The sequence below is a fragment of the Xenia sp. Carnegie-2017 genome, unplaced genomic scaffold (genome assembly GCF_021976095.1).
Source record: "Xenia sp. Carnegie-2017 unplaced genomic scaffold, XeniaSp_v1 HiC_scaffold_6, whole genome shotgun sequence".
NCBI lineage: Eukaryota > Metazoa > Cnidaria > Anthozoa > Malacalcyonacea > Xeniidae > Xenia > Xenia sp. Carnegie-2017.
Genome location: NW_025813526.1, coordinates 524,104 through 548,896, shown reverse-complemented (window position 1 = coordinate 548,896; position 24,793 = coordinate 524,104). Strand labels below are relative to the sequence as shown.

Here is a 24,793-nt window from a genome sequence, read left to right as displayed (position 1 = left end):
CATGCCCAACCGAAAAGAGTAGAGCAAAAACATAGGCGGCGCAACAAATCACTTAGGTAACTAAATTGTATAAACAAACGATAACTCGCCCCATTTCATCGTAACAGATCGTGCGCTGCAAACTTTGTATTAATTGATTACATATATACATATTTACCAAAGGTAGGCAACTATTATCGCAGTTACGAACACATACCTTTATATAAAGTAATAATACGTAAAAAACAATACCGATTCATGTTTGTTTTATTTAAGTAATAATACGTAAAAAACAATACCGATTCATGTTCGTCTTGTAAGACTGGTATGAAACTTTGAATGGTATTCTGTATTTAATATGAAGATATAATGTCTTTTCGGGAGTTTGCACTATGTTGTATCAAAAACGAAGAAAGTCCACTAAATCGCAGTCAGCCATCATCTGGAACAAAATAAGCCTTCATAACACTATAATTTTTTGCATACGAAAGCTTTCAGCAAGTAATCAAATTTAATGAATTTAATAAATATACTAAAAGTATCTTTCTCAAGTTTTCCCGCTTAGATGCCTGTAGTGATCAAATAGCAAAAACCGGTTGTTCTTGTTTCCCTTCTTCCTTAAATTTGAGCTTATCCTGCCGATATTTAAACGCTAAGCTAAACGGCGTTTCTTGCAACGCAATTTTAACCATTGCTTAACAATCCAGCGGATAAGGAATTTATATGGTTTATAGCGGCTAAACGTCGTTCAGTTTAAACGCTTTTCGTACAACCGGCCCAGAGCGATTAAAAAATATTCCATCAATACTTAAAAGATTAACAAAGTTTTATTTACACAGGGACAGGAATGGCAATACCTTACTTCATGCTGCAACCTCTTCAAATTCCTTGGCTATGGTAAATCTTCTCCTTGACATTGAACCAGGCTTGCTGATTATTGCAAATGATGAGAGCAAGACCCCTATTGTAAATGCAGTGTTCAGTACAAATGTTGATGTCTTAAAAATTTTACTGGAGCATAAATCAGTTCTTTTTGGAGTAAAAGACCTAGTGCATTTGTTGATGTGTGCTAAAGAAAAAACTACATTTACGAACTCAATTGTGGACTTCGCTTTTAAATATTATGGATCGACAGGACTAGTTCGTGTAAGATATATTTATATAGAGAATTTTAATCAAATATCGACTGCCGGAAAATCGTGTTTAATCATTTATTTCATCACTACCCTCTTGTTTTTATGAAAAGCCGTATTTTAAACGATGTAAGCACGTAAGTTCAACAATGACAAGAGTACCAAGCACATTTTCCTTCAAAAGAATTCTTTCAAATTCAGTATAGTAGTTAAAAATGAGGATCCTGTGGCATTTCGACCAAAAGTAATTATTATTATTTTAAGAAACGGATTTCCAATATTACAAAATGCAATGAACTTGAGAACTTACAAAGGTATTTCAAACAAATTTTTTCGGTAAATAATTTGTCCTTTATTTTTAGTGCAAAGTTTCCACGGGAACTTTGTAGTATCGTGTTGAGTGGCGAAAATTCACACGAGTCAGTCAGTCAGTGAGTCAGTCAGTGAGTCACTTAGTCAGTGAGTCAGTCAGTGAGTGAGTCATTCAGTCATTCAGTGAGTCACTCAGTCAGTCAGTGAGTCAGTCAGTCAGTCAGTGAGTCACTTAGTCCGTCAGTGAGTCAGTGAATCAGTGAGTCAGTGAGTCAGTCAGTCAGTGAGTCAGTCAGTGAGTCAGTCAGTCAGTGAGTCACTCAGTCAGTGAGTGAGTCAGTCAGTCAGTCAGTGAGTCATTCAGTCAGTCAGTCAGTCAGTCAGTCAGTCAGTAAGTCAGTCAGTCAGTCATAGTGTAAACTTTCCGGGGGGTGTCTAGCAACATTGCTCATTTCATGTTTAATGATTTTTAGAGATTTGTTATCAGTTTTTCAGCGATTATTAAAAGAGTACTAAGTACCAACTTCAACTCACATTAGCTAAGACAGTTATTTAATTGTTTCATTCTAAACTAACAATTTATATCAGTCAGGCAGATAAGTGAAGAAAATTGAGTAAAAACTTACCATACCTAGGGGCAATTTAATTTTATGCTAGAATTGTAGTGAAACACCTTTAAAAACTATCTGAATAAGTCGGCGAGCAAAAATGTTTTTGAGAAGGCCGACTAATAACTTTTACCGACTGGTTTGTTTTGAGAAGCGCCATGATTTTCGAATAATTTAGCCGGAAGAAGTGAGACTTGGCTATTTTGATCAGCGGCACTTCTGCATACTTCATATAAACTACTTAAAAATTATATGTTCGCCTGGCATGTTGCATTAGTTGCATGTATTGTCTGACGAATCATGTCTAGAAAACGAAAAAATACACCGTTTGAAGTTGATGTGAGTATTTCATCGTCAAAAGCACAAAAAAACTCTACATCAAATAAAACATTTATCGGGTGCATTCTTCAGTGCAGTGAAAAGAGTCAACGTGAATCGATTATTACGTTCAATGACACGTCCAAAAAATCTATCTACAAAGCTGCAAAGAAACGTGAGGATAAGAGAGTTATTGCATTAATCGATCCTTTTGAGGAAGATATTCTCTCGCCAGAGTACGGATATCATCAAAAATGTTATAAAAATATACTCACGGCAAGTTAAAAGTCAAAAAGCCTATACTTGAGCGACAGCGAGAGTCAACAAAAAAACAGATCGAAGAGGTATGATTCGCGAATGTCTCTTTATCAGTAAGACGCTAATTATAACTAAAACTTACAGTTGATTAAGTAACTTATGTAAATATATGTAGGTAAGATATTGGCAGATCACGAGTGTCGTGTGTTTGGAAGAAAAAAAATAGCAAAAGGTGGAAGTGGTTATAAACAATTGGAAAAATGCGAGATTGAGAATGGTGCACAATGTTTGCAATTCGATTTTCCAGATTTGCAAACAGAGATAGGAAATTCAGAATGGCAGACGATATTAGCAAAGGAATATTTTTACCACAGATCGTGTTACAGGGAAATCTGCAAAAAGCGCAAGACAACACCAGTGGCTTCCAGCAATGCTGAAACCGTTTTTCATGAGGCGACAAAACATCAGCGAATTGTTTACAATGTCCATAAAAGAGTTCACTCTTTGAATTTCCAGGGTGTGGCATTGCCAAATGGTTTGATTGCTCATACTTTTGGTCCAGTTGGTATGCTTATATTATTTGAATTGAAATATTATTGTACACACTATATTGTACAAGCAAAAACAGTCTATAATTCAGGCAAATACTTTCTATATTACAGAAGGAAAAAAACATGATGCTGGTATGTTGGCTGACACAAACTTCCTTCAAGACATGGAACAAAATGCTTTTTCTGTGGATGGGACACCATTTTGCATATATGGAGATCCCGCTTATCCACAGAGGATTCATCTACAAGCTGCTTTTCGGCATGGGGTAATCACAGACAGAATGAAAGAATTCAACAGGCAAATGAGTTCAGTTAGAGTGTCTGTGGAATGGTTATTTGGAGATGTGATCAACTCATTCCGGTTCATGGACTTCAAAAAAAACCTCAAAATAGGTCTAAGTAGTGTTGGGAAAGCATATATTGTCTGTGCATTGTTAAGAAATTCACTCACTTGCATGTATGGAAATATAACATCCAAGTTTTTTCAGTTAGATCCTCCAACCTTGGAGAATTACTTTATAACTAATTAATGAATGCCAAAATGACTCATTATTAAACACACTAGCAGTTAGCAAGTGTGTACCATGTTATGTAAATACTGACAAATGTAAGTGAGAAATTTATTATAGTTCAAATAACAAAACATGAAAAGTTCATAGTTACACAGATTGATAAAACGCAAAGTTAAGAATTCTTTCCTTGAAAGTGACAACACAATCTTACTTGGTTGTGAACCTCTGAATAATGTCAAGAAATGCTGTTGACAATTGCTGTTGTTGCTAAGAAGTAAAGCTTGGCTCTCCATCATTTTTAGATTTTGTTGTTGCATCATTTTTAAGACTTATGTTTGTTGTGTTGCTGCTTGGGTACTCAATTGATTTTGTATTTCTTGCTCATTTCGCTTTATTTCTAGTTCTGCACGACGGATTTCAATTTTCTTGCTTGATCTTTCTCTCAAATATTCGACTAATTCACGATTTCCGCGGCGTACTTTCTTAAGCTTAACATCTTTCGCCCATTCGTTCCAAGGCTGTCATCCTTATATCAATAGCATTTGCATTTTCCTTTTTCTTTTGAACTGATGTTACCTCAAGGAAGCTGTCCTCTTTTTGGCATAACTCTTCAATCAAACTTTCTTCTCCGACAGCTCGTCGACATCAATACCACTTGCCCTTTCTTCTTCGCGCATCTTCTGCTTGAACTTAGCTTTTAAAAGACTCCACCGGTCTCGAACACTTCTCTTGTCTTTTAAAGTAAAGACGGGCGCTTCGGTTTTATTTAAGTTTTCGACAATAGAATCCCATACTAATCCCCGATTGGGGCTTCCCTTTTTGTATTGAAACAGATCACTAACCATCATTTCTCTCATCAACAATAAATCGTGCTCATCTGTCCACTCCATTTTCTTTGAATTGTCAGCCTTATTAATTTTAGAGAGGTTTTAGAGGCAACCTTCAAACAAGTATTTTCAAGTCGGCGCGGAGGCCCGACGGGGTAAACAAAATACATAAAACGCATAACGGAAATAAAAGCAACTTCCTCTTGCCGTTGCCGTCCAGTAAAACGTAGTTACTTAAGCTCTCTAGTGTCACCACCGTCACGCATGAAACAAAAAACGAAAAAGTCTTAACCTCTTCTAACAGAGATACCTTCGTACGTTCAGGTGAAGCGTAAAAACACTGACGCCTCGACTAGCATTCAGCTATGCATGCACACAGACGAAGTAAAACTCTCATACATTTTTGATACTCTTTGGATCATCGCCAGAACTCAGGTCAATCAAAATAATTTCGAGGTGCATGTACCTAGTTGGACAAGCTTTAATTATTTGTTGTGCGACAACGACAGCAACAGCTACCATAAAATTGGATACCTGCCGTCGCTTAAAAAATCTCCAACGTCCCATGATACTGTTCTGGAACTCCTCAGTCAATCAAAGGTGAAGGCAGAAAAACTTGGTTTGATTGAAAAAGATGTGGTGCTAGATATGTCAATATACGCTACAACTGTGGAAGTTGTGATGAATCCAAGGTACATAGATCTTAAGCAGTTCGTTGTTTTGCGGCTTGGCGGGTTTCATACAATGTGTATATTCATTGCTGTTATCGGAAAGAGGTTTGCTGATGCTGGTCTTCGCGACATCGTAATCGAAGCAAATCTTCTTGGTGACGAAGCTGCTACTCTCGGTAAGATCCTCTATGTTCTCTTTGTGTTTCACAATTTTTTTACAATCGCTTCTGAAGATCTCATCATGTCCATAGTTTTCTTGGGGGAGAGGTTCACAACCTATGCCGATCTGCGTCGCTTGCTAGGGCCCCCTTGTGTTGGCGGTATTGCACAAGATTCGTCGGCCATTGCTCACATGGTAACGTTCCTTCGCTGCAAACTCAATGAAAGTGCAAATAGGAAATGACTGTTCATTCACGCAATCTTGCCGAAAACTGGACTTGTTCATCAACTGATTCAAATTTTACGACCTAAATATTTGTTGAACATCGTTGCATTTTACTACTCGGTGCCTTATTATTTAATTAGGTAGAATTTAGCGCTAAAAATATCGCAAACAAAGCATTTATTTCTTCTGAACATATTTAATTTCACATATTTCACAATACTTTCAAATATGATTATAATTACATAATTAATCAGTGTGTGAATTAACAGTGTGCAACTTTCAACTTAGTTTGGCCAAAATATAAAAATGCACTTAATTTTTCAAACCATATTCTAAAAAGTAACTGGCATGAATTGATTACTAGCATGCCAATTGGCCTTGCTTGTGATGTGACATCAATATGATGTTTTATTTTACTATTGCATCATTTTACCTTAATTTGTTTTAATCTATTGATTATTTTTTTTCTAATTCACACACTGCAGTGAATGAAACATGTGAATTTTTGTGAATTGAACATTTATTAACATTACAAATTGAAATGTTTATACATACATATGTACAAATATATTATTTACTAATTTTTTCTTAATATTCATGTATATTATTATTGTGAAAACATTATAATGATATAAATATCATATAAAATGAGGCAATTTTTACATTTATTCAATAAAAAAGAATTTATTAATTTAAAATAACAACACGTAACAGTTAACATGTAATCTTTAGTGTTCAATTATCTAATTTCTTAGTAATTTCAGACAAGTGTTTAAGATGGACATAGTTACAACATGATGGCTGTGTTGAAACTGCTGTTGTTAGGTAACCATTGACTTTATCAACTCCTCTTGCTGTTTCAATTGATTCTTCATAACATTTCATTATTTTTCTCTTAATTCCCTTTCTTGTTCTTTTTCTTTCTTCTTTGTCTCAATTGAGGTCTTCATTAGTTCCATCATATCATATTTTCGTCTTCTTTTTCTCTCTGGTGTAGCTAGTTCTTCTTTCCCTTCATTTCGCCTTCTTGTTTTTCGAAATTCTCCAGAGTTTTTCTTCACATCTCTTCAGAACTTCTCTTTTCCTTGTTTTCTTTTTCTTTTTTGCTTCCTAGGGTCATTTCACATTCATTCATTCTCCCAAATATTTGCTCTACTCCTCTCAGTATACTCCACATCTATTCCACTTGCTCTTTCTTCCATTGACTCTTTTTGCTTAAATTCTTTAACAATCTTCTCAAACCGCTCCCTCACAAGCTTCTCATTGCAAACATTTCTTTTCATTAACTTTTCATAGCAAAAACATCATTCAAGGCCTTCGTTGTGATAGAAAACAAAGAACTATTTAGAAATATTTTATCCTTTAAATTTTGGCTTATTAAAAGAAAATATAACTACAGCCAAATAATATCTCAGTCAAACAAAAACAATCGACACAGAGTTATAACATGTTCTCTAATAAAATTTTACTCTTCACGGAGTGTCTGGTGTCAGTTTTGTATTTTTTGAATATTTTACCCTATAACATACTAATGTTTATGTATAGATGCATATATTTACTGCTGCCGCGTATTAGAGAGGCAGTCAACCATTCTTTTTGTCTCGCAGATACATGAAATTTTCGTTGTTTTATTTTTACATGGAAATTAGACATATGCTCAAAATACACGCACTAAGATAAAGCATGGATGGTTTAACATACTATTTTGACATAATTTCACACGGAAAGATAAAAAATACAATCTTACTTGGCTTTTAAAAAGTTCGTAGTCGCGACAACGAGTTTTTTAAAAATCTTTGTCCTCAGATTGATGACGGCTACGTGTTTGTGTTGTCACAACAATTTTTTCACGCCATAATAACGTAATTCGTACTCGTAGTCGTAGTCGTACTGTTTGCTAAAGCTCTCTATTATGTATCCGCTAGGTAAGTGCGTATACAAATTAACGTTTATTTACGCAATCTTGGACCAAGTTGTAGCTTTTTGTCAAAAAACAAATTGCTTAGAATTTGATAAGCCCTTCTCGAAATGAATTTCAGTTTAGCATTTTTGGAAACACCAAGTCTCTATACTAAGTTTTCTTGAAGCTAATTTTATTTGCCATGACTAGGAACGTTTTTACTAAGAAACTTTGCACTATCCTTGCATCTCTAGTTAATATTTTCTAACTCTTTATTCTCTGAACAGCGTCAATATATTCATTGAAATGCGTAACTATTTTGATTGTTTGCAAAAATAGCAAAACACTGATAACAGAAATTTACGATGGTAATATTAATAAAGCATTTATGTCATAGATCTTCTATTTAGCTCGCTAAATCACTTCTAGATTGCTAGACTGAAAACCTTTCATTTGGTGTTAAACAATTTTTGCTTTCTGAAACTTTGAGCTATTCTTGGATCCCTATTTTATTATATTGAAAGGTGGAGAAAAACCTTTTCTCTGTAAGAAATATCAGTCAATACGAGGCCTATTTAGTCGTGATTGTACTTTTTCAAATATCCATTCATAAATACAACGATAGTACGTTGTAGAAATTGTCTCACCTTTTTGTGGTTTAATAAATGACTAAATATTTGATTTTATGTGATGTTGTAAAGTTTATGCGTAAACAGCCTCTTTTGTAAGAATTTATAATCACAGTAACATTCAAATTATTTTACTCCATTTAGCCTATTTTTTTATCTAAATCATAACAGATTTTGTCAGAGATAACATCAAGTGACGGACGTTTGCTTTCTCAGTTCAACGAAGAGTCAGTTGCTCACATTTTGGACAAATACATTAATTATCCTGAATACGATTTCTCTCTCTTTAAATGTAAGTATTAGTATAGTGTATTACCAGTAACATAGCTATAGAAAATTGGCTGGTCCTACTTTGTGGCAAGAGAATATTGCTGGTTGCCATAAATGACAGATTTATGAGCAGTGACGTAGCTAGATGTCGGACCAAACATTTTTTAAACTAATGTTTTTTCAACCCACTAAAATTTCAATATTGTGTGCAATGTTAACAGATATTAGCGAAAACAAAATCTATTTCTATTGCTCATTTGCATTTTGAAGTATGTACTTCATATTACTTACACAATATTACGTTTCTGCCCGACATCTTCCCTAATCATTGCCTAAAAGCACATGGAACGGCGTTCGCTTGCTTTTGGTCGTGCTCTACTTAGGCCAGCACGACCAAATTATATATTCCAAGAGCTGGTTGGCTGGAAAACCTCACAGCCTGTTAAAATGGGTATAGTCAGCCTTAGGTTGGTCATGCTCTGATCAGGCGAAAACGACCAAAACATAAATTGCTAATAATATATAAGGCTGCATTGCGTCGTACGCATACTCAATCCCTGAATATTTTTCTTTGGTCGTGCTAAAGTTGCACGAGTATTTCAAATATTGTCGAGTTATTCATCGTTTTACTGTGTTATTGGATTTATTTTTGTGTGTGAACATGGAAATCAATCAAGGACAGTCAAACGTCGCGTCTTAATTAAGCTCAAAGAGTCAGGATATCGTTTCTGAGCTTTTACGAAGGATTATCAGTTCACGCAACGCTATAGAGTAGAAATATTTTGTTTGTATGCTACGACCAACCCCTACGCTCACACTAAAACGAGAGATAAGTGGTTCCGACAGTCTTTGTGAGAAAGGAAAGTCCACTCAAATTAATTGTGTCAACATGCATATTTTACTGGGCGATTCACGCACTACATAACATAACATGACAATTTACAACATATATTTTGAGGAAGAGGCTTCACAATTCAATCAAATGATTGAAATTGAAGGTCAAAATCCCATTGAATCAATTTGATGCTTTATGTCCTTTTGGCTGGTAGTATTAATGCAACCATGTTGGAAACGCTCTGTTTTGATATTTAGTAATTTTATTGTATGTATGTTAAGTTATCGATTTAAATTGAAGTAACATTGCAGAGCGGACAACGAAACGGCTGGAGACTCGCCCAAAAACAAACGATTCTTGTTATCTGTTTTGACTGTGCTGAAAATTGTAATGAGAGGGAAAGATTGAGGTGTAGAACATGACCGTAGAAACGAAGTCATCTCTAATAAAAAAAAACAACTAAATATCTCTATCTTGGTGATTAATATTTGTCCTTTTAATAATAATCAACTACTAATTCTTGACAGGAAAATTAGGTTTATTAGAGATTTACATGATAAACAGTCGGCACTGCATAATTTAAATATTTAATAAAATTTCACAGGCAATGACATTATTTACACAGCAAAAATTTTTCTTATTATTTTAAGAAAAAATGGACTTATTATACGAAAATTTTCTTAAAATAAGTCCGAATTTTCTTGGGAGAATAATAAAAGATTTTCTTACAAATTTTCTTACAAATTTTCTTAAGCAATTTTTTTCTTGTTAAAATTCCTGTTATTAAACAGGTACAAGATTTTGGAACAGTTGGTGTAAGCATTGAGCAACAAAAAACACAGGTTAACATAATTATTAAATGTTTTGAATAAAATTACAAATAATTGTTATGATGTTGATTGTTGAATCCACCTAGCTACTAAGCACATCATTTGCAAATGCTTGGAAGAAAATATTCTAGATCAATAAAATTTTTTCAGATTAAGAAATTTCCAATTAGTAGAAAAAGTATAAAAATGTTTTTTAATAAAAACATATGTGACTTGATTTCTATTGACAAGTGGAAATAGAGTGAAGAACATAATTTACACAAAATAATTAGAGCACTTACTCTACTTTTTTCTTGATATCATCTGATTAGTCTTGTATTCGGCAGCTTCTACCATATCATCAGCTGTTGTGTTTAATCTATTAAGTGACGTTGTTGTCAGATTTTGTAGTTGTACCTGGGTTTTGGGTGGCTGTCGTGTTTAATGCTGCGGATAGGTTTACCAAAGTCAGTGTTTTTAAGGCAACATTTTGAATCTAATCCAGTGATTACTTTGATTGTCATCGATAGAATTACCAAAATCTGGTAAAAAAGAACAGGACATATGTTGTCCTTTGTAAATTTAAACAACAATTTGTTAAAGAAGAATAAAACAACCCGGAAATTAAAGCCTAGTATCAATACTAGTATAAAAAGTCAAAGTAAGTAAAACAATAAGAACCAAACATACCATACAGTGGACATTACGTAATTTTTTACAAGCCTCTTTTACCAGAATTGTCATCATCTAAGCTTTTTTTTATTTTCAGTTATTTAATAGCATTGACTATTTATCATAAGAAAGAAAGTAACTCACACACGCTAATTAATGCACTTTTGGTGGTTTCTACTTAGGAATTTCAACAAATATAAATCCTTAATATAATTATTAAAGCCCAGCAAAGTGCTTTTAAAACAGCCATTTAATACAAAAATAACATATGAAAAGAAATATTTATTTAGAAGCGTAAAGTTTCGTCTTGACTCTTAAGACATTTTCAGACAGTATTAAATTACAAGTATAGAGGGTTATATATAATAGCTATTTACATAATATTAATTAGATGGTGGGATGGAAACGTGAAAGTAATTATGGGATAAGATGATATGACATGGATAAGTAGAAATCACGAAAGAAACAAAAACACACACAATTATTATATATATATACAAAGTGTATAACAATGTGCCCTCCGGCTATCACCATAGTAAAATGGTGACTCCTGCACTTGGGACACAGGACGTACGGTTACACATTGTATGGATTGGATTGTAGAGTCACCAGAGCGCTCAAACCTATAAAGGTGAGCTTTGCATGAGCTTTATGAGACTCTCTACGCAATCCGAGAGCGCTCAAACTGCGCAAGCGCAGCGAGCATAATATATAATATATAAGTTTGAAAATTTGTAATCCAGGCATTTAATACATAAAAGATAAAAGTTTCTCCGGATTTTAAGTGATTTTTATTGAGCTTTCGACTCGTTGCTTCGAGCCTTCATCAGAATGAGGATATCCAGAACAGATGACGGTACACTAAACACACAAGTATACCGCAAAACCACCCACACAGACCAAATACTCGATTTCAACAGCACTCATCCAACACAACACAAAATAAGCTGCATTCGAACACTTTTCAACAGGATAAACACTCATTGTAACACGGAAGAAGCCAAAAAAACAGAACGCAACTACATATACTCCACATTTATTAAAAACAATTACCCAATTACTACTTTATAAACAAAACTATATACAAAATACAAAACAAAACACAAACCGACAAAAGCAACAAAAAACCGGACGAAACAGTAAAAATCGTCACATTACCATACATAAACGGAACATCAGAAATGACTGCCAGACTTCTTCGACCATTCAATATTAACGGGGCAAATATCAATATATTCACATGTTTTAATCTTTGTTATTCCATAATTACAATTGATTTAAATAGAAACGAAAAAGTTAGAACATACGTATATGATCATCCCCCCTTTCCAATTCTCGAGCTTGCGCGGTCTCGGCTTATTTTGGCATTTACTTATTTAATTAACATGGCAGTCGAGAAATTGTCATTCGTCTCAAGCAAAAATCTACACGAAAAAAGGTTTTTTATATATTTTCCGGGAATTTCTGTAAGAAAAAGAGAAATTCTGCCTCAATAATTTAAATATTTAGAAAATTTTTTATTAATAAATGAACATTCATATATGTTTGTAAATGATGATCGTCCAGGTTAATAAACGTCAGTCAACAACAACAAAAACAGTCCTTCTCAGGACTTTATTAACCTGGACGATCATCATTTACAAACATATAACGATAATCCCGGGTTCAAACCATTTGCTTTATTATGAACATTCATATCATGGTTTTGTTATATGTCTGACATTGGATCCTCATTTTCTATAGCTATTACTTTCACATCCATATTTATGAAGATTCTGATGAAAGGAAATAAATTGGTGATTAGTGTTAAGATCAAGTCTTCCAGATGCGTGTTAGCGACTTAATAAATAACTTTCTTTATTAGAATGTAGCAGTCGTATTTTTTTCTTAAACCATTCTTGTCTTTCATTTTTACAAAGCAATACTAAATAAAATATTTGTAAATGGTTTATGTAAGTTTTTAAAAGGGAATACTAATGAGTTCACATCAAAAATTTCAGTGATAAATTAAACTAGGAAACATAGATTACAACACTGAATGCTAGAATAAAAATTTAAATTATTTACAGCTGCAGAAAATAATGTCCCGGACTTCGAATTCTTTATGAAGAACAGAAAATACGAAAAAATTTTTGGTCATCCTTTGGTCGAAGCATTTATCCAGACAACTCTGCAGTCCAATAGTGCAAAAACTGCTTACTATTTTCTGGCATCGGTTAATTTGATATTTTTCCTTCTACTCACCACATTTGTTGGATTGTTTTTACAAGGTAACAATTTATACATTATCTCCACCCCTGAACTATAATAGATGGAAGGCTACCTGTAATAAAAAAGCCTAATAAGTTTTTGAAGCCAAATTTGACCTGCAGACACGTGTGTCTGGAGGATATATACGCGTATTACACGTAAACGCGGGATTTGTTAATGATACATGTGTATAATTTGATACTTTTTTTAATTGGTTTAAAGACAGAGTAATCGTGGGAAAGCTTATTGTGGAATTAAAGGTGATGGGGGTTTACCTTTATTTAGTCAATTATGATGCTTCTCATCCAATACGTATTTTGAAATGGAAAAATCAAGTGGGAAAACTTTGAGAAAAAATGACATCTTTCATTTTATTTAACTTAATTACATGTAGTTTTATTTGATGCCAGATTGTTAGAGCACTTTCCAAGCATCAGGGTACTGACGATCTCCATACTTGATTCTATGTTCCAAAAATATCAAAACCTTTTGGTGTGAAATAGGATTTTCAACTAATTTGTGTTTAGTTTCTTTTTGCCTCATAAGACAAATCACGACAATTAACTGTTTTACTTGCTTATTTGTCATGTTATGTAAATAACAAATGTTACTTTGCGAAGATTTTACAAAAGGACAATGGCAAGGTAATTGTAGTGTTTCAAAATACTTTATCGTGTATTAATTAATTAGGGCTCTTCGCTTCTATGTACATTTATATGGTTTGGGGGTTCTGTGGCTTACGAGTCAGTTATTATCATTGTCAGCGGTCTTCTGTCGTGGCACACGCAATGTTTGTTAATTAGGTTATGTTTATCGTTTATTAAAGCCTAACTTCAGGTCAATACGTAGTTAATCCTTCACTATATTCACTATGGGTTAAGGTTGAAGTCTTAGCACCATTTATTTCTTGTTATTTCAGACCATTAAGGCTAGTAGCTTGCTTTAAGCATTGATTTCGTATGGGAACATCGTTTTCATTTGCGCCTTGAAATATTGACCCTAAAATATTTTTGCTTTCAGTATTTTGTTGAAACTTTCTCATTACCGACGAGTTTCCAATAACTTCGACCTTAATCTTCTATTAAACAGTAAACTGAAGTTGCAATAGCTTATGTGTTGGGATTTATTGATCATGCGGGAGTTTCATGTTGATCGCTTGTAATTGGCAATCAAAATCAATCCGCGTTGCTTATTCAGACTCATATGAGAACACCTCGGCCTGTGATTGGTTTGCATGCAACCCCGCACCAAGGATGAAGGTTAATATATTTGGCAATAATTAGGCAATTATTTTGCACGATGACAGTTGCTGTTATTGCAGTCTCAAATTTACCAACGTTCTTCGAGCATATTTGGAAAAACTTGGCACGCTTTTGGCAATTTAACAATCCAGCGTATAAATGAGTATACTAAAAAGCGTGATTATTAAAATATTTTTTTTCATTTTTTCCTTTTTCATGACCCATGTAAAAAAAGAGAACAAGTTGTGAATGATTATCATTTAGATTACTTACAGTCTTAGACATATTTTTTCTCAATTTTGCTGCAAGTTAATTAAATTAGTACAGGAAAATTTCTAATCTTATTCCATAAAAGTCAATGCAAAACTATTCGAATTTGGAAAGTTTTAACTGTGGCTTGAGCCTCTTGCCATTGCGTGGATACACGCCTGAGTTAATGATTACAACTAAAGGGAACTCTAGACAATTAAATCGTTAACAAACCAAAGCTTTTACGATTTTTAAAAGATTAATATGCTTTCTATCAAGTCAATGTAAAAGGTTACTTTTAAATAAAAGTCCTAAAATTTAATGGATACATTAACAAGAAAGATTCAAAGGTAGACTAATGAACGCTTACATCGATTCGTATACTAACTATACTAATCGTATCTACTTACAAAAATTAGCAAATATTATGTCACACAGACGTAATTTAAATTCAGGGGGTCTTTTGAATTAGTTGCCTCTCTGCTAAATGTTCCTTCTGGGGCCTAGATGTGTAGCAAACATCAAATAAAAGATTGGTTTTAACAACATGATATTGCAAAAGTGTTAAGCGCCTTTGTACTTCTTCAATAGCTGCACGCGAATAACTTCCGGGTAGTATGCCCAATTTTTTTCACAATTCAAGAATCATAATAGTACTAAAATTTTATAAGAAAATGATATAAAGCTGCACAGTATGTATTGTTCCAAAAACTTTATATACAGCATCGAATTACATCCATGTAGAAAGTAAATTGTATTTTTAGGAGTTCGAGATATGAAGTCGCCTGGGATGATTACTTTAGCATCCATAATATTTCTTTTCTGTGTAATCAACTTGGCAAAAGAAGTATTACAGGTATAAAAATACAGTCTTAGTTTCATATTTTTTTAAAATGCAAACTTTCGGCAGTCTACACCTTTTTGCCCCACTTGCGTGGATCTAAAGGAAAAGAGCATGGACTAGTGGACTAATTACGGGGCCTGTAAGCAAAGACAAAGCTGTTTGACTTTAAGTCGGATAACTATTCCTTCCACTAAGTTTAGTTTCTTGATGACATATGCGTTCATTACGTTACTTTGCCTTTGCTTTTCCCAGCTTGTTTTTGTAAATCGTGGTAATACCAATAAGTATTAAATTTAACGTTCAAACTGGGCAAACCCACTTCTTGGAAGCTCCGTAGATCGTACAGTTTTCAACAGCATAAATGGTCTAACTTAAAAACATTTAACTAGTCGGAATAGAAAAAACAAAAAACCAATTATGTCTAGATAAAACGGGCCTCTCGATTGCCCCGGCCTATAGGCTTCCGCCTACTTAGCCTGCTGAGTAATCCAGCACTGCCGGGGATAATGAGAGAGATTGTTAATAACATTGTAATTAAACTACGACTAAACCATATAAGGCTCCCTTACCGCATTGAAATCCTACTTCCACCATTACGAAAGACATTCATTCATGTTGGGAACTGCACCAAAAACGATTTCGAAAACTTTTGAGTAATTGCAAGCACAAGTATAAAACAGATAAAAATAAAATTTATTAATAAGAATAAATATTCTAAGAACATTAAGCGTTATCGTTTTGTCTGCTTTAGTTAATTAAACAATGACTGTTTTTTATAAAAGTTCTGTATTTCCTATTATGAACCCACGAAAAGCTCAAAAATTTGTGAATCTTTATAAGTAACTATATCTTACTTGAAAACCATGAAATTTAGAAATCAGCACAACAACAGACATAGCAACCCCACTACCCTTAATAGCAATGAAAAGTGTATTATCATACGAAAAAATATCATCTTTAATTAACAACATTATCTATAAAGTGAATAGTTTGTATTTGGGAGCATCGTTACATATTTATCGACGTATACATCGGCCAACTTGGTGCATTTCTAAAAAGGGCTGTTTGTGCTGTTACGTATAACGTTTTGACATTGTTTTCGGTAGTCACATTCACCGTTTGATCTATTAGCTAAAGCTTGTCCACCCATATTTAATGCGATTCATTTTTCGGTGAACATCAAGGTAAGCTTTATGCATGTGCTTAAAAACTGACAAATGTTCAGTTATATAATCAACTGGCATTTTCACTTGATTTTTTATTTATTTCTCATTTTATCATATCTTTTGTCTAGATTTGCAATGACCGAAAGCTTTACTTCCTTAGGGATGGCATACGAAACGCAATGGAATTGGCTTTGTACATTTGCACAATCATATTTGTTCTACCTCTTCATAGATTTAAATATACTTATCAAATTGGAGCTGGTGGAATTTCAGTCTTTCTAGCATGGATCAACTTCATCTGGTTTTTAAAGAATGCACCAGTGTTTGGAACTTATGTTATCTTAATAAAAAGAGTATTTCAGTCACTGTTGAAGGTGAGCATGCGTAATATTTTTTATTTTTCCTGAATGACGGGATTTTTTATTGAGTTCTATAATAACCGGAGCAGCTATCACAATTATGGCTTTAGATATCGGCTAATGGCAAAAAAAATGGCTGATTTATTCTTCTGCCGCTGAGATTTACCGAGATTGACTGTTTTTCTGAAAATTTCACAATTTTTCACTCCCCCCAGAAGAAAGGTCGAGGAAAACGTTTATTTGTATGTAGCATTTGGCAAAAAATTTGCGATGACAATCAAGATAAAAATATAAAGATCATGACATAGAGTCAACCGTGGATGCCAGGTTTCGGCTTTTGCTAAATATGAATGAAAACGTGCGACGAATTACTTAGTCAAAAATACATGTTTCGTCAATGCTCGATTAAGCTTTACAGGGTATACAAAGAAAAAGTAAATAATAGTTTATCCCTACGGTTCACGAGAGAAATGTTAGCTCATTCATTATTTTATCATTTTTTACTTTCTTCATGTAATTACCTTTTTTGCACAATTGAAAGATTTGCACTTGATTTGTTCTTGATTTTTATTCATGCATATACATGCATGTCGCTTCTTATAAATGAATATATCGTTGAAAAAATACTTGATCATGACTTAATATGTACGATTTCTGTGATTATTTTCATTTTGAATATCAAAGATTTGAGGTAGCATAAGAGATGATTGCTAGATATGTCGTTACTAAATAAAAAAAAAATATTGTATAAGAATCACTAAGTAACATTTTATAGTCTGTTGAACTGGAACTGCATTAAATACTTTTAAAGTTAAGTAGCACATTTTGATTTTGCCGTTCTGATGTATGATCTGAGCAAAATCCAAATAATCATTAAACCACTTGTATTACTTTGTGTTTATAATTCAAAGCTGTGAATACACAATTGTGTTTTTAATACTTTAACCCTTCCTTTTCTCTTATTTTTACGTCTTTGCTATTTTAGCAACGTAAGTGCACAATTTGAATGATTAATACAACTTTACCTCAGGAATTTTTTACCTTCGCAAGCAGTTGCTAGTGGATTTTTCCTTCTGAGTATCCACATCTGGTGTTGTGTTCATACAATAATATTGAAATGCACGAAGATGTGTTAACATATCGTCATAACATATCTTCAACGATTGGTGCACCATCTCATGAAAATAATTAAGAAGCAAAAAATTGAAGAAAAACTTGGAAACTCAAAAAAGTTTACTTTACGAAAAGCAGCAAATAATTCAAATTACAAGTGCCCATTTTGAACTCTGATTGGTAAATAAGGCGGCTCAAGCTGTTTTTAAAGCAAAAACACAAATTATGAAGAAATATCTATACTGTAACTTTAAATGTTTCAGCGCTGAATCTTTGATGCTTCATAATAGCATGAATTAGATTTTAACAAGAATCAACCAACACTATAGTAAAACACTCTGGTAGATATATGAAATGGTTTAACCATTAAGTTACATTAAATCTAATGGATTTTACAGTTTGAAGTTATACATCAACAGTGAGTATTCATCAATCTCAGTACCAATATTTATAAAATTAACAATAGACACCACGGGGAGTTGCAGAATCATTTTTTCTGCAAAGCAGTCATTTCATCTGAAATAATTCATTTGGCCGCCATTTTTTGCATTATCGCCCCAGTCGACTTAGCCGTTCCAGTTATAGAACTCAATGGATTTTGTTATTTTACCATCATGTGCTAGTCAGTGAAAACTTTTCCTTTATAAAGAAATTTATTTTGTGTTTATTGATTGTAATAATAACAGTTTTCTATAAATATCATGTACAAATAATGATTCGATAATCACATACATGTGCCAAATATGCCAGCTATATCAGCGGCGTCGCCAGCTCAAAAAGGGCATGGCGGGGATTGTTTTGATATATATACAAGTTTTTCCTATTAACCTCGTTTAAAATCAACTGATTCTTACGGATTAAAACATGAATATAGGAATATTGTTGATGGCTACGCCACGGACTGTTCCTGTTTTTCCATACATACCGAGCAACGTACGCTCACTGAGTTTATTATGGTGCTGCTGTATATAGGGAAAGAACAATCAAATGTTATTCTTATTGCATACTCTAAAAATTAGAATTTTCAAACTTAATTTTCCAATAGATACTGATGCTTATTTGCTAAGCAATAAATTATACAAATGGAAATGTATAAAAGATCTATTTATTCTGTTGTATTTTAAGAAAGTTTTAAGAAAGAAGGTATATGCACATTTAATATAAACGACATGTTTTTTGAAAATAGACACGTTTCGCCATCTCATGATGCCATCTTCAGTATGAGTGAAATAATAGGTGATACAAGGTTTATGTAAAAGTAATATGATACATAAATTACAACAATAAAAAGTAAATAAGATAAATTAATTGGGAGCGTCCGAGCGTATTATTATAAATTAAATATTGTATTGAATTTAAAAACTTGAACATTGAGGTCAGGGTTAGTTTGTTAATGTGGAGTGCTTCTTTGGCTTTAAGGGTGAATGAGGTGTCGGCAGTGTCGATGATTTTGAAGCAAGAGGGTGAATAGTTGGTTTTAAAACCCAACCCGACACTGTCGACACTTCATTCACCCTTAAAATCAAAGAAGCACTCCACATTAACAAAACTAACCCTGACCTCCATGTTCAAGTTCTTAAATTCAATACAATATTTAGTTTATAATAATACGCTCGGACGCTCCCCCTTAATTTATCTTATTTCCTTTTTATTGTTATGATTTATGTATCATATTACTTTTACATAAACCTTGTATCACTATTATTTCACTCATACTGAAGATGGCATCATGAGATGTCGAAACATGTCTATTTTCAAAAAACTTGTTGTTTATATTAAATGTGCATTGGCAATAGTGCTTTTACGAAATTATGGAAAGAAGTTATATGTTATTGGACTTCTTTCAGCTAACTATTCATTTAGTTTGCATGCTATACCCATCAAAATTCCATGTGGATGACTGCATTCTTATTTTTTGTCGGCTTTCTGAATATTTTTTGTCAAAGTTGAGTTTCTTATAAGAAAGTTAGCCTTGGCCCATATTGTAAATACTTGTCCGTTGTCATTACAACGAGGGCGCAATAATTTTTTAACTTGTATTCTTTGCAAAAAACATTAAAATTTTTGAAGTCATGTGACCACTAATGAACAAATCCAATTAACTAACATACGTAGCACCTATAAAACATTGCATTTTACACTGACCAGCATCAAATTTATTTAGTGGACATGAACAACAAATTTCGAGCTGTTTCATTTAATTGGGTAGTGCCATGGATATTGAAGCCCAACATAAGCATTTTACATAGAAAATGTTACCATTTGAGACATTTAATGGATGTGAAATAGCTCAGATTTTTTAATATTCATTTCAAAACGTCGAAAAATAGCAATTATATAGGTTTTATAACATTCACTGTTCATAATAAAAATGTTCTTATTTACTCAATATCACTGAAATGATAATAAAACACGTTTTTACCAATGGTTTTTAACGTAGTATTTTTTAAATTTCATTTAAAGCAAGAAAAAACGTAAAAAATATTGTTGCATTAAAGGCAATGGGGGTTGATCTTTTGTTGGTAAAATATCATGCTTCTTATTAAATACGCATTTTTAATGGCAATATCAACTATGGTTAAATGCATCTGAGGTAACCAATTTTTATGGTTATTTTGACCAATCAGTTTTTACAGCGCAGGCTCTGACTATTGACCATAACTAATGTATATTTATACAATCGTACGTGATCATTAAATGATCGAGCATTGCTTACGACTAAAAAACACTACAATTATTAATCAAGCAAACTTGCAGGCTAGCAACGGTGCATTACAGCAGCCAGTCTCATTATCTAAAATTTCTGCAGCAACGGTGATTTACTGCAGCCAGTTGCTTTTTCTGACATTTCTGCAGCAACGGCTCATTACAGCAGCAGGTTGCGCATTCTGTAAATTCTACAGAAACGGGGCGCATCATAACAGGCAACTGCACTTTCAGATAATTCTAAGGATACAACGCATTACTGCAGCCAGTTGCACTGTAAGAGATTTCTGCAACTGCTACACATCCACAATCACTTGCACTGTTTATAAAGGAAATGTACGTAGCCTTTCTACATGCACTCTGTTGCTTTTTTGTTTGCAACAGCGCACCTTGCAGATAGTTTTTGTTAAAAATTAGCAAAGCTGGAAATTTTTAGAGTCTAGATTAAATCCACGTTTTTATTTCGTACCCGTTTTCATTAGATCTTCACTCGTTTTACTATGTTCAAAGTAACGTTATGTATGTCTTTAATAAAACTAAAATGAAAAGTTTCTATGATTTCTTTCCTGGTGCATCAATTTGTCTAATTTATCTAAGTTATCTTTTGAACATGTATGTTTGATGTAAGTTTATACTAAAAAATTGTTTTTCTATAAATTTGCACGTCCACAAGAGTATTATCATAATAATTTTGGTTGGCTACGGCTTCCTTTAACGTAATTCTCAAAAAATATATCTATCAGAAAATTTATCTACTCGATTTTATAAGCCTCATTCGAAAAGTTTCGTTTGCCAAATCAAAACAAAGAAATCATATCCTTTTTATCAAATTAAAAAAAAGCATCATACAGTTTATCATACACCGTGTTGCCTTATCTCCTCGTGATCGTTAAAACTAACTTGCATTAACTGACTTTGACAACTTATACTTTCCTGTGCTGACATTACAATTAGTATTTTTGGTGTTTACGTACGATTTTAAAAGTCTACTTAGAACTCTCTACACTGTACACATGCATGTTTTTGTTTTCTACAGCAAGGACAGAAATTTATTTCTCCGGATCTTTTTACCTCAAAATTTCAATTCATCATTATTACTTTACTCTCTATTGAGTTAAAAATCGCAATCATAAAAGCGGCATTTGCATCATTATTTGACATTTTAGTATAAATCTAAAACCTTATACCATATCAGCTAGAACAATTAATATTCTTTGAAATGAATTGCTTTCAACAAATTTTTTTCATGTTCATATGAAGATGACCCCCGCCTCCCCTCCCATAGTGTCTATCTTTCTTCGTTCATAAATCATTTTTAAGTTTTAACATTTTTTGAAACAGATTTTTCCTGTGGTTTGCTTATTGGTTGGTGCTTTTTCCATGACATTTATGCTGTTAAAGATGGACGACGAAGCTTTCCGTTCACTACCTTTGTCAGCTATGACGACATTAATAATGATGAATGGCGAAATTGAGTACAGAGAACAGTTCATGAGAAGCAATTCATCTCTTTTTATCATGCAATCTGCCCTTCTTCTTATCTTTTTTCTTGTCATGGGTGTTGTTGTCATGAATGTATTTATTGGTCTCGCAGTTGGTGATACAGATGAAATGATGAAAAGAAGCAGGATTGAGAAATATCTTCACAAGGTTAAATACTCCTACATTATTTATTTTACACGGAAAACTCTTAAATAAGAAAAAATAACTTTTAGTCGGATGGCTTTTCATATGACCATTTGAGGGGAGGCACTCAAAATTGTCATTATTTCATAATCCGTATAAAACGACGGATTGTAAAATAACTTAATGCGGCATCTCATTCACATCTGATTTTTGCCGTTTATATCCATGCATAGTGACAACCCGGGCACATTTTATGGGAGGGGGGGGGGGATTGTTGCCAAGTTGAGGAAAATCATGTAAATACAGCTATACGTAGTAATCGTCAAAGTAGAATCTAAGAAGAGAGACAATTGGCCACTGGCATAAAGTCGTCCAAAAACTCATCTTTAAAGATGGTATTGTTTAATTTGTGCGACTTAAAGCTGGAAAGGAAACTTAGAAAAACCAGTCCAATCAATAGACCCACTCCAAATGATTTACATTCCAAATGACTTACATAACCAACTGGAGAACCCATAAATTTCAATCCAAAAGCTAAAGAGTTCAAATGTAAAGGGAGAACAGCTTTTACAGCAAATGCAAAAATAAAGCTGGTTCAAAAGAATGAAGACGCTGAACTAGGAACAGTTAGTCGTAAATCTCGATAATATGTTGTATGTTAAGCTTTACTACAAATTAAAAAAAAATTCTTAATAAAAAATGCATCACTGAAAAGAATGCATATGGAAGGTAGGCGTTTTTAAAATGAATAGTCACATGGAATATTTGAGCCTATTTTCAAGTATAGTTGTTGTTATGATGCGCAAAATCATGTAGGTACAGATTTTGTAGTCTGTATATTTCATTAATAAATGAAACTATTACATTGTGTGGAAACGTTTAATAGAAAGGCAGATCCAACAAAGTAACCTATCACATTTTTTTTGTTAATAGTTCGTTAAAGCAATATTTTTTTGACTTTTGTACGACAATATTCCTCTCTTTCAAGCAGTTGAAGCTCCTTAGTTGTGAAAATTTCTTTCAACCTTTTTTAGGCTAGGATGTTCATTGAGTTTAACAAGACGTTAGCAAAATTGCCAAGACTGTTACGTCCAGAGCAGACGACTAAAGCAAAATTCGTTAAGCCTTTTAAAGGCCAAAAAATATTTGATGAAAATGGAATGGAGACAAAAATGAACGATTTAATATCCGAGACAACAAACTTAAAGAACAATGCAAAGAACCTTAGAAATAATGTATTGGACGCACAGAGTAATGTTAAGAAGCTGGAGAATATTGTAATGGACGTAAAGAGTGATGTTAAGTGTATGCACAACGAAATACAAGAATTAAAAGATAAAATCGTCTTGCTAACAACGATTCTGGCAGGAAATAAGCAAAGCCAAGGGTAGCTAAACCGAATATGGGAACATTAATTTATTTATTTTACCCATTGAATCTTACACGTTTTTCTTATTTTTTTGCATCTTAACATTTTCAATTAATGAACATTTGAAGTAAACCATGCACAATATTTTTCATTTTTACTTTTCAGTGACAGGCATGCTTTGACTTTACAATAAAGCATCTTTAAATGCGAATGATTATATGATTATGGATTTTCATTGTGAGATATATAAAATAGAAAGTGAAGTAAAATAAGTGAAATAAAAATGATACAGGTGAAGTAATACTTATAACTTAAAGCGTAAATTATTTATTGAAAATATCATTGGTTTTACGGAAGACTTGCACAGCTGAATATATTAAAGCCTTTCCCTACATGTCTGGTGTCTAGTGTCGCCCATGTTATAACTTTTTCTCACTGAACTGGGCACGCAGACGTTATTTGTAAGGTTGGGGTCTCTAACGCTAAACCATATTGCTTGCCACATTTTCCCAAGAGCTGTCCATGACATGCAGAATAAAAATTTAATACTAGTTATGAATCCCTAGAATTTTACGAAAAAATGAAATTTTTGTTGTACTGTGCGTGGAAAAGGAAGATGGGTAAAGGGTTAGAATCAACTGGCAGGGATTGAAAAATGAGCAATACCGCACTTACCCTACGTTTCCATGATGTGAAATTTGCAAAACAGTCCAGTAGTGTACACTTAATAGTTTTTGTAACAGAAAAGAGGAGATGCAATGTCTTTTTACACGTAGGCGATGTGTACAAAATACGATTTTCATACTCTTTAGTGCTAAAAAAACTTCAATTTTCAGGACTTTGAAATAGATATTTTCCTGATAATTATACAATCGGACTTCACAAGAAAGAGAAACACCTTCAGCAATTCATGACTTAAGTTTGAAAAATATCAGTTTTGCAAATGTAGAACGCTTCAATATAAAGTGCATGAAGACAGCTATCTTAAAGAAACCAGAGAGCATAATATAGATGTACATATATACTGGTCAAATGCTTCATTGAAAGGTACGTTGCGTAGTTTCACCAAATTTAAAGCAACTGATAATCAACCGAATATTTGGTTAACAATATATATTTAGTCATCACAGACAACAACTTAAATTGTTTTGAATGCTTTACTTTTCCTCTCTTTAAAGATATAAAGAAGGGACAAGTAAGA

The 24,793-nt window shown here is 33.2% G+C and overlaps 1 protein-coding gene across 3 annotated transcripts in view; it reads left to right on the top strand.

Annotated features, from left to right (window-relative positions):
* Positions 1-23,902, top strand: part of LOC124456754 (transient receptor potential cation channel subfamily A member 1-like) — an 82,049-nt gene extending 58,147 nt beyond the window's left edge. For all 3 annotated transcript variants that reach the window (XM_047007101.1, XM_047007100.1, XM_047007102.1), the window contains 7 exons: positions 819-1,125; positions 8,255-8,375; positions 12,739-12,939; positions 15,174-15,265; positions 16,548-16,793; positions 21,939-22,247; positions 23,258-23,902. In XM_047007101.1, the coding sequence (XP_046863057.1) occupies positions 819-1,125; positions 8,255-8,375; positions 12,739-12,939; positions 15,174-15,265; positions 16,548-16,793; positions 21,939-22,247; positions 23,258-23,614 (1,633 nt within the window). In that variant the 3' untranslated portion in view covers positions 23,615-23,902. The remainder of the gene's footprint in view (positions 1-818; positions 1,126-8,254; positions 8,376-12,738; positions 12,940-15,173; positions 15,266-16,547; positions 16,794-21,938; positions 22,248-23,257) is intronic.
* Positions 23,903-24,793: the final 891 nt, after the last annotated feature.